Below are 9521 nucleotides of genomic sequence, written 5' to 3'. Positions count from 1 at the left end.
CCGCGGCTCCTCCGCATTCCTCAGCGTCTGAGCCGGGCTGGACCCCCGCCAGCGCGGGGGGCCCCTCCGGCGGGGCAGGACGGGGGACGGGCCCCCCGGGGCGGGGTGGGGATGGAGGGGCCCCCCCGCTGCCACGTGTGCTGGGTGCGCCGTGCCCCCCGACACGGCCCCTCGGCCGCCCCCACCCTGCCCCGGGCGATGCGGGTGGCCGCGGGGGCACAGCCGGGGGACGGCATCGGCTCTGGCTCGGGCGCTCACTGCTGTACCGAGCTGCCCGTTCTCAGCTGCCCGCCAGATGTGCGGCGGCCGAGCCGCGAGGGTGGCATTGTGTTGTGTGCCATTCCATGCCGTTCCGTGCCACGCCGTGCGGCCGGCAGCCCCTGCTCGGCCCCGGCAGCGGCGGCGTTGGCCGGCGGGGAAGGGGCCCCGGCGGGGGAGGAAGCTCTGCCGCCTCCGGGGCTGGGGCCAGCGGGCTTGGCCGCCCGGGTCACCGCCGGGCTGGTGGCCGCCACCGCCCTCCTCTGCCGCTGGGAAAGGCCTCGCTGGGGCAGGCCCGCGGGGACTGACGGACGGACGGACGGATGGATGGATAAACGGATGGGGGGGGTGGAATGGGGACGCCACGGCTCTAACTCCGCGGGTGCCCAGGGGATTTGGCAATCCCCGGCAAGGTTTGGTCACGGGCCAAGGGGCTGTGCCGGCGACACGGAGAGGACACACTGGGGACACCGAAGGGGTGGGAGGGGGCCCGGTGCCATGCCCTGCCCTTTGCCCGCTGCGGGAGGGGGCCGCGGCAGGGTGGCCGGAAGGGACGGCACGGTCTCCGTGCCAGCACCGTGTCCTCCGGCCCGGAGCAGAGCGGGCATTGCCATGGGGCCGGGCTGGAGCGATGCTCTGGGTGGCACTGGTGCCCCCCGGCCCTGCGGTGACCCCTGGGTGTCCCCCGCAGAGCCCACCCCGGCGCCATGCATTCCCTGGAGGAGCCCCTGGACCTCAAGCTGAGCATCTCCAAGCTGCGAGCTGCCCGCGAGAAGCGGGGCCCCTCCGGCCCCCGACCCCGCGCTCCCCAGCGCCCGGACACCCCGCCGGCCGGGGATGGCCGAGGGGGCAGCCGGGGGGGTCGCCGGGCCGTGCCAGCCTCGCCGTCGCCCGGGCTCCTGGGACACTCCAGGCTGGTGGAGCCGCGGGACGGACGCTTCCCGGCCGCCGTGCCGGTGGTGGACCTCAGCCTTTCGCCCCGCTCCGGGGGGGAGTCTCCGGCTGGCAGTGCCTCGCTGTCCCCTGAGCGCCAGGGCAGCGGGGACCTGCCCGGCCCCCTCACCCCACACGTAAGTACGGCCGTGGCCCCCCCGCGAGGTGTCCCCAGCTGCGGGGACTGTGCCCGGACGGTGCTCCCGACCTCGGCAGCATGCCCGGTGCTGCCGGTGTACACACAGCCCGGGGTCAATGTCCTGCCTGGCCCCCCCGGCCCCCGACCCCAGAGGCATCCCCAGGGCGGCTCCTGGAGTGTCTCTGGGGGTCTCTGGGGAGTTTTAGGGTCCCTTGGGGGGGGGGGCAAATCTAGGGGGTTTCTTGGGAGCGTGGGGGGATCTCTGGGGGGTTCTGGGGTTCCTGGGGGGCTGGGAAGAATCTCTTGAAGGGCTTGGGGGGTGTCTCTGGGGGTGTCCATCCAGTTTGGCCCTGTCCCCCACTGCTCCTCCATCCATACTCTGCTCCAGGATTTCCAGTCCCTGCGCTACATCGATGGCCTCCCCAGCTCCTTCCAGTTCTTCCTGCCGCTGGGGGCCGGGGGGGCCCTGCACCTGCCCCCTGCCGCCTTCCTGCCCCCCAGCAAGGAGAAACGGCTCCCCCCCGAGCTGCCCCTGCCCAAGCAGCTCGTCTGCCGCTGGTCCAAGGTCAGCAGGGAGGGCTGGGGGCCGTGGGGGGTGATGGTGGGGGCTTGTGGGAGCTTTGAGGGGGTGCAGGTGGTGATGAGGGGCTGGGAGACCACGTGGGCCTTGCAAGGATGGGGGAAATGCAGGGGAATTTTGGGGCTGGGGAGAGGACATGGGGCTGGAAGGCCATGGCAGAGGTCTTTGGAGCTGTGGGTGAGTTTTAGGGCTGGGAGGCCAAGCAGGGACAGTAGGGCTGGGAAGGTGGTGATGGGGAGGTGGGTGCTGTGCAGAGGTGCTGGGGGGTGATACAAGGCTGGGGGTCATGCAAAGGGCCTTTTCCATTTCCCTAAATGCTGCTGCACACAGGTGGGAGCTGGGATGGGGTGGGGGCAGGTGCTGGCCATGATGGGGGGGACTGGCCCCCCTGGTGCCCACCCTGCTGGGCTCCCTCACGCCCAGCCTCCTGCCCACAGTGCAACCAGTTCTTTGACCTCCTGCAAGACCTGGTGGACCACGTCAACGACTTCCACGTCAAACCCGAGAAGGACGCGGGGTACTGCTGCCACTGGGAGGGCTGTGCCCGCCATGGCAGGGGCTTCAATGCCAGGTGGGTGTGGGGAGCTCCAGGGGATCTCTGGGGGCTGCTGTGGGGAGGCAGGAGCCCAGCACTGGGGATATGCAGGGGAAGTTTCCATCTGTCCCTCCCTCCATCCTTTATGCAGGATGAGAGATCCTGGGCGGGTTGGGTGACTGTGCTGTCCTGGATGTCCCTGTTCTCCCACCCCAAAGCCAAGGCATGGAAGGACTTGCCCTGGAAGTCAGGACTGACTCCCTCCCTAACATTCCCTCCCCAATGCTTCCACAGGCAGATGGTGATAATACAAGGGTGAACAGTTTTAAACTAAAAGGAGAGATTTAGATGGAATATTGGGAGGAAATTGTTCCCTGGCAGGATGGGCAGGCCCTGGCACAGGGTGTCTGGAGAAGCTGTGGCTGCCCCTGGATCCCTGGCAGTGTCCAAGGCCAAGTTGGACAGGGCCTGGAACAGTGGAAGGTGTCCCTTCCCATGGCAGGGGGTTTGAATTATACAAGATTTAAGGTCTTCCCAACCCAACCCATTCCGTGATTCTGTGATTGCCCCAACCCCGGCAGGTACAAGATGCTGATCCACATCCGGACGCACACCAACGAGAAGCCACATCGCTGCCCCACCTGCAACAAGAGCTTCTCCCGCCTGGAGAACCTGAAAATCCACAACCGCTCGCACACAGGTCAGCACGACCCCTGCACTGCGCTGGCTGGGGCTCGGGGGGCTCGGGGGGACGCGGGGGACGCGGCAGGGCTGGTGCCCTCTGGCAGACCCGGTGCTGTCCCGCAGGTGAGAAGCCCTACATCTGCCCCTACGAAGGCTGCAACAAGCGTTACTCTAACTCCAGCGACCGCTTCAAGCACACCCGCACGCACTACGTGGAGAAGCCCTACTCCTGCAAGATGCCGGGCTGTCACAAGCGCTACACCGACCCCAGCTCCCTCCGCAAGCACATCAAAGCCCACGGCCATTTTGTGTCCCCCGAGCACCCGGAGATGCTCAAGGTCCACCCGCCTCCCAAAACGCCCCTGGGCTCGGCGGAGGTGCCCTACGTTAACGGGGCGCAGCTCGTCATCCCCAACCCCGCCGCCCTCTTCGCTCCGCCGGGGCTGCCGGCGCTGCCCATCCCTTTGGCACCGGCACCTCTCGACCTCAGCGCCCTGGGCTGCGGGGCTGCGGGCGCGCTGCCCGCTCTGCCCGGCCCCGTCCTGCCCCTCAACGGCGGCCCCTTGAACTTGGCCAAGAGCCCGCTGCTGCCTTCGCCCTTCGCGGCGGGGCTGGGGCTGCCCGTCATGTCGCTGCTGGCCGGCGGGGCCAAGGCCGAGGGGGAGAAGGGCAGCGGGGCTGAGGGGCGGCCGCCCAAAGCGGGCAAGGGGCCCGAGAGCCGGAAGGAGAGGGGCGAAAGGACGGAGCCGGGGCGGCCGCGGGTGCCCCCCGAGAGTCTGGCGCTGCTGCCGGGGGCCGTGCTCGACCTCTCGGCCGGTGTCAGCTCGGGGGGCAGCCCCGAGGCGCTGCCCCCCGGCTGGGTGCTCATCCCCCCCGGCTCCCTGCTGCTCAAACCCGCCGCCGTCAACTGAGGGGCCCGACGATGCCCGGGGTCAGCCGCCGGCCCCGTGGGCAGATCCCGCTCCCGTCTGGGGACGGGGGGCATGGCCCCCTCCTCCCCCTGCAGCCCCGGCGGGGCCTCGCTCGTGCTTTTACCCGTCACGAAAGAAGAACGGACTCTTCTGAGAAAAGCAATAATTCCTCGGCGGCCGGAACCGGCTGCGACCCCGTGCTGGGGGCAGGTGGGGCACAGGGGGGTCCCCCTGCCCCTCTCCCCCCGCCTCCGGCCCTGGGCAGCCGGATACGCCGCTATTTATTTCTCGACCAGCCCCCTGCTCCGACAGGGTCCCTTGGGCTCTCCTGCTTCCGCTGACTCGGCGTCTCCCTGCCCGAGCCCTCGGTGCTGCTGTGGGAGGGCCGCAACCCCCAGGCTCTGCCGCACGGACAGCGGGGTGACAGCCGGGGGATCGGCCGCTCCGAGCCGTGCCCGGCCGTGCCATCCCACCCCGCACGGCCGCGGGCGGTGCCGCAGCCACGGCAGCCCGTGCTGGGCCCAGCTGGCTGGGCACTCGCCGGCCCGGCGCCCGCCCGCCTCCTCCCCGCTCCCGTCCCGCCGCCTCCCCGGCACTCCCGTGACAAGGCACACGGCCGGTGTGCCGCTCGCCGGGGCTCTGCCCCCCTCTAGCTACGTTCATACCTAACCACGCACCGCGAGCGCATGCGGGCAGCGCGGGCACGGCCGGCAGCGGCTGCCGGGCACCCGCTCCTCGGGCTGCGGCGGTGGGATGCTCCCGGGCGAGCCCCGGCCGTGGGGCAGCGTGCCCAGCCTCAGAGCCTCAGCGCGGGCGCAGCTCGGAGCCCCCCCGGGGGTCCCGCACGTCCCGCTCGCTCCGAGCCATGGGGGTCTCCGCAGTGCCGCCCCCCGTGCTGGAGGTGCCCCGCAGGGAGCCGGTCTCCCTGCCCTCACCGGCGGCCGCCCGGCGCTGCCCTAGCCCAGCATGGCTGCGGGCCCTCGACCAGGCCGCCCCGGCCGGTGAAACGTCTCCTCGCTCCTCATCGGTTTGTTGTTGCACATTCCAGGACATCAGTATTTTAACGGTCTCGAAGTGCCTTTCTATCGTAGTTTCTGGGTTGTTTTTATTTTCCTCCTGTTGGGCTCCATCGCTGTTAGCATAGCGTGTAAGGACTGCACAAGTACGAGATAAGCTAACGACTGTAACACTATATTCGTCCAGGGGAGAGGAAGTTTATTAAGAAAACAATAAAGTGAAGTTGAAGTAAGTTCCTGTTTCAGTCCGTGGTGCCAACGGCAAGGAGCCCGCGCTGGGGACAGAGGGGTGCGGGGGGGACAACGGGTGCGACCCTGGGGACATGGCTGGCCCTGCCTGACCCCCAGAGCCATGTCCCCACACTCCTGCTCAGGCAGCCTTGGCATCAGCGAAAGTCTGCCAGCAGCTGGGGGGTGAGCTGCAGGTGGGGACAGCCAGGGGGTGTCCCCTCACAGCCCGTCACCCTGAGCCAGCAGCCATCCACACTGTGAGAAGGTAACAGCACAGCACTCCCAGGGTATGGAGCCAGAGGTAGCCGTGCACTCCATCCAAGAGCATCCAACCTCCCCACCAAAAATAGCTCCTGCAGCCTCCCCCAGTGCCATTTGAGCCCTGGCAGCCTCAATGCTCTGGGGACACCCCTTCTTCCCCAGCTGCCTCTTCCTCCTCCTCCTCCTGCTCCCCTGGCAGAGTGCAGCCCTTCGCAGGGGCCGATCCCCACAGGGCAGCGCTGGGCAGGCAGTCCCCGCTCCCTCCCCGGGTGTGGAGCAGCCAGGCCAGTGCTGGAGGACACGGACACGGTGTTTATTGGCTACCTATAAGTTAAGGGTGGGGGGCACGGGGGGCAGAGGTGGCAGGAGTCACGTCTCGGCTTTCCGCCCCTTCTCCTTGTCGCCCTTGGCCTGGATGCGCAGCTCCTCGTCCAGCCGCTCCTTGGCTCGCACCACCTGTGGGACAGGGGGGCACCCAGGGATGGGGGCACACCCAGGGATGGGGTGCCCCCTCCCCTCCCTGCCTCATCCATGGGTATATCCAAAGCCCAGGCAGGGGAAGGAAGGTGCAGCCCCTCCCTGCTCCTCCCGGCGCTCACCTTGGACTGCAGGTAGAAGGAGCCTCCCACTGATTTGTCGTTCACCTTGAACAAGTGGTCGTAGTTCTGCCGAGAGAAGCTCTGGGTCAGAGGCATCTCCAGCCTTGCCATTCCCACTCCCAAACCCTGGCAGCCTCCCACTCCCCAGAACATTAAGAGTGATCCTGGGGACACGGCTGGCTCTGCCTGACACCCCTTGGGTGCACCATGTTCCCAGCAGGGCACCTCCAGAGATCCCACATCCCTTCCCTGAGCAGCCCCGCTGGGCAGCTGCAGAGGCCAAGCCTGGAGGGCTGCTCCAGCTGGGGCAGGAAATCCTCAAAATCCTCAAACTGTGATTAACTGGGCCCAAGACAGCACGAGGGACCAGCTGCCACCCCCACGCATTGCAGCACCCTTGGAGAGGCCAGGCCCTTCCATCACCACCCCTCCCTGGCTCCAAGGAAGCCTCTACCTTCTGGATCTCTTCAGGGTTGAGGCTGGAGACGTTGAGGATCTGCTGGGCCTCCTGGAGGCTGATGCCGATGATCCTGGAGGCGGCGGCGGACTGGGGCCTCTCGGCGCGGCCCCGCGCGTCAGCTGCGGCCTGGCTCGCTGGGGACACCCGGCCTCAGTCCCCCTGCCACCCCCGCCCTCAGGCAGCAAAGCCTGAGCACTTCCAGGTGCTCAGAGCCCAGTGTCCCCCTATGTCCCCATCCAGCCACTCCGGGGCCATCTGGATGCCGTCCCAGTGCCAGGGAGGTGGCAGGGAGCAGGCAAGGCAGGAGGGATCCCAGGGATTATCCCACTCTGCCCTCTGGGGTGCTGGGATCTCTGGGAGCCTGGCAGCAGTGCCAGGGCCACGATGGAGCCCTGTGACAACCTGGCCGTGTCCCCTGCAGGCCCAGCCCGGGGATGGGGGGCACTGGGGTGCTCAGGGAAGGGTGGGGATGTGGAGCAGTGCCCAGCAGGGCAGCGTGGGGACAGGGAGCTCATGGAGCAGCATCCCAGCTCCTACCTGCAAACTCCTGGCGCAGCGCCCGCATGAAGGCCCGTCCCACCACCTGGGCCCCCACCAGGATGATCTGTGCCAGGTACTTGGCCTGTGGGGACACCCTGCTGTCACAGCCACCACGGCTCCTGTGCCCTGTCACCTCCCCGTGGGCCCTGTCATCTCTCCCATCCCCCGGGAGTCTGCTCTGACCCCATCTGACTTCTGTCACGGCCGTACCTGTCCCTGTCCCCCTTTCTCTGTCCCTGTCCCCCAACCCAGGCCCTGTGATACCTTTCCCAGACTCCGTCCCCTCCCCTGTCTCTGTCACCCGTCCCCATTCCCTGTCCCCTCTCCGCTGGTCCTGTGAACCCGTTCCTGTCCCTGTCCCCCCTCCCCACGACTTCTTCCCCCTTCCCTGGTCCCGTGACCCCTTCTCCTGCCCCTGTCCCCTCTCCACTAGCCCTGGCCCTCCCGGAACCAGCTGCTTCGCACATTCCCGAGCCCGCTGCCCCTGCCCGGGCCCTGTCCAGCCCCAGCTCTGCTCCCCGGTCCCGCTGTCCCCCCGCCGCGTCCCCCCGTCCCCTCTCACCATGTCCCCGCCGCCGCTTCCGCCCCGGCGGTCACGTGGCTGGGGGTGAGGGTCACGGCGGACACCGAGACGGCGGCGGCGCGGGCGGAGCGTCCCCTCTGCAGCCACAGCGCCCTCTGGTGGTCTCCCCGCGCCGGAGGCCCGCCGGCGGGTGGGGCGCGACTTTCCCGGCCCCGCTCCCCGTATGCTCCCGGTCCCTGTGTCCCCGTGTCCCACCGGTCCCCCTGTGCCCCCCCCAATCCCCGGTCCCTTTGTTGTCCCGGTGCCCAGTGTCCCCCCAGTCTCTGTGCCATCCCAGTACCCGTCCTGTTTCCCCTCGGTGCCCGTCCCTGTGTCCCCCCGGTCGCCGTGTTCCCCCCTGCCGCGGTCCCCGGCTCTCCCTCGGTCCCTGTGTTATCCCCGATTTCCGTGTCCCCTGGTGGCGGTCCCTGTGTCCTTTTGTACCCCCCGCCCCGGTCCTCACGTCCCGCTCGGTTACCGTGTCCCCCTGCTGTGGATCCCTGTGTCACCCCGATGCCCGTATCTCCCTGGAGCCTGTCCCCGTGTCACCCCCGGTCCACATGTCCCCTCGTTCCCTGTGTCCCTGTTCCCCCCCCCCCCCCCCGTTGTCCCACGATCACGGCAGGACACGGTGCTGGTGCAGCGGCTTTAATAGCGGGTCCTGCCCGCGGCGGGCCCTGCGCCTCCTCCACCTCTTCTTCTTCTTCCTCCTCCTCCTCGTGGTCGCCCCGCCGGGCCTGGCGGGTGCGGGGGTCCCGGCTGCTCTGGGGGTACCGGGTCCAGCCTAGTCCTGCGGGAGGCCGGGGGTGAGGGGCGCGGCGGGGCCGGGGGGACCCAGCCGGGGGTCGTGTGTCCCCGTCCCGCACTCACCCACTCGTCCTCGTCCACGCCCTCGAAGGAGTCCTGCGGCAGCGGATCGTCCCTGTTGCCCAGCCGGGCCACCATGGCACTGAGGAGCTGTGGGGAGAGGCCGGGCAGAGCCGTGGGGCGCGGGGCACCACCCCCGGCCCTGGCGAGGGGTGCTCAGCCCAGAACCTACCTCCTCCTTCTTCTGCTCATCGGTCTTCTCTTCCAGGTACACGGAGGCGGGGACGAACTTCCGAGCCGGAGCCTCTTTGGGGGCCTCACTCACTGCGAGAGCGGTGCCACCGTGGGGCGGGAGGGCTCTACCCCATTGACTAAAGCCCCCCGCAGCCGCCCCTGAGGGCCGGGCTCCTCGCCCAGCCCCCGCACCCACCTGGCACCATGTCTGCGGGGCGCAGGCTGGCACGGCGCTGCTGCCCGTCCTGCCCGTCCAGCCAGGCACCTGCACCCAGCGCCGGCTCCCACCACACGCGGGTCGGCGGGAACAGATCGTCCTGGAAGTACTCCTTCTGCGGGGGCAAGGGGCGCTCAGGGGGGTGCCCTGTCTCCTGTCCCTTCCCCGAACACAGCCAGCCTCCCCATGCCACCTACCTTGACTCGTGGCACGTGGAAAGCCACGGGCTCCAGGGTGCTCTGCCCCAGGCGCAGCGCCCGGGCAAACTCCACCTCCCGCACCTCGCAGGCCGTTTTGGGCAGGAAGACGAAGCCCTGGTGGGGTGGGGGTGTGAGCAGGGTCTGGCAGCACAGGTAGTGGGGCAGGGACAGGCAGCATAGCCCCCCCTTTACCTTGTGGGGTTCATTGGAGGTGAAGCTGTTACACTCGAGGAAATAGGGGGGCTCGGGGGTCACTTCATAGAGGAAGACTCTGGTGTCACCCTGGGGATGGAGTGAGACAGGGGCTGTCAGGGGACATGGAGGGTCCCTCCTCACTGTGGGGTGCTGTAGGCA

The 9521-nt window shown here is 68.8% G+C and overlaps 2 protein-coding genes across 3 annotated transcripts in view; one reads left to right on the top strand and one right to left on the bottom strand.

Annotated features, from left to right (window-relative positions):
- The first annotated feature begins 569 nt into the window (after positions 1-569).
- On the top strand, positions 570-4522 carry GLIS2 (GLIS family zinc finger 2). The gene is made up of 5 exons (XM_050980291.1): positions 570-1328; positions 1719-1895; positions 2348-2481; positions 3027-3145; positions 3253-4522. Exons 1-5 carry the CDS (start codon positions 966-968, stop codon positions 4038-4040), a joined length of 1581 nt encoding a protein of 526 aa, XP_050836248.1. The 5' UTR covers positions 570-965; the 3' UTR covers positions 4041-4522.
- Positions 4523-5238: 716 nt separating this feature from the next.
- Positions 5239-9521, bottom strand: part of CORO7 (coronin 7) — a 37719-nt gene continuing 33436 nt past the window's right edge. The window contains exons 23-31 of one of the 2 annotated variants that reach the window (XM_050979912.1): positions 9360-9449; positions 9165-9281; positions 8947-9082; positions 8749-8840; positions 8580-8666; positions 7145-7229; positions 6602-6741; positions 6148-6213; positions 5239-6004 (exon numbers count right to left, since the gene is read on the bottom strand). In XM_050979912.1, coding sequence (XP_050835869.1) covers positions 5918-6004; positions 6148-6213; positions 6602-6741; positions 7145-7229; positions 8580-8666; positions 8749-8840; positions 8947-9082; positions 9165-9281; positions 9360-9449 — 900 coding nt within the window. In that variant the 3' untranslated portion in view covers positions 5239-5917. Of the gene's footprint in view, positions 6005-6147; positions 6214-6601; positions 6742-7144; positions 7230-8341; positions 8500-8579; positions 8667-8748; positions 8841-8946; positions 9083-9164; positions 9282-9359; positions 9450-9521 lie in introns of those variants that run through there. The other variant, XM_050979911.1, reaches the window with a different exon arrangement.

The sequence above is a fragment of the Serinus canaria genome, chromosome 14, assembly GCF_022539315.1.
Source record: "Serinus canaria isolate serCan28SL12 chromosome 14, serCan2020, whole genome shotgun sequence".
NCBI classification, from domain to species: domain Eukaryota; kingdom Metazoa; phylum Chordata; class Aves; order Passeriformes; family Fringillidae; genus Serinus; species Serinus canaria.
This window is presented reverse-complemented; position numbering and strand designations above follow the sequence as displayed.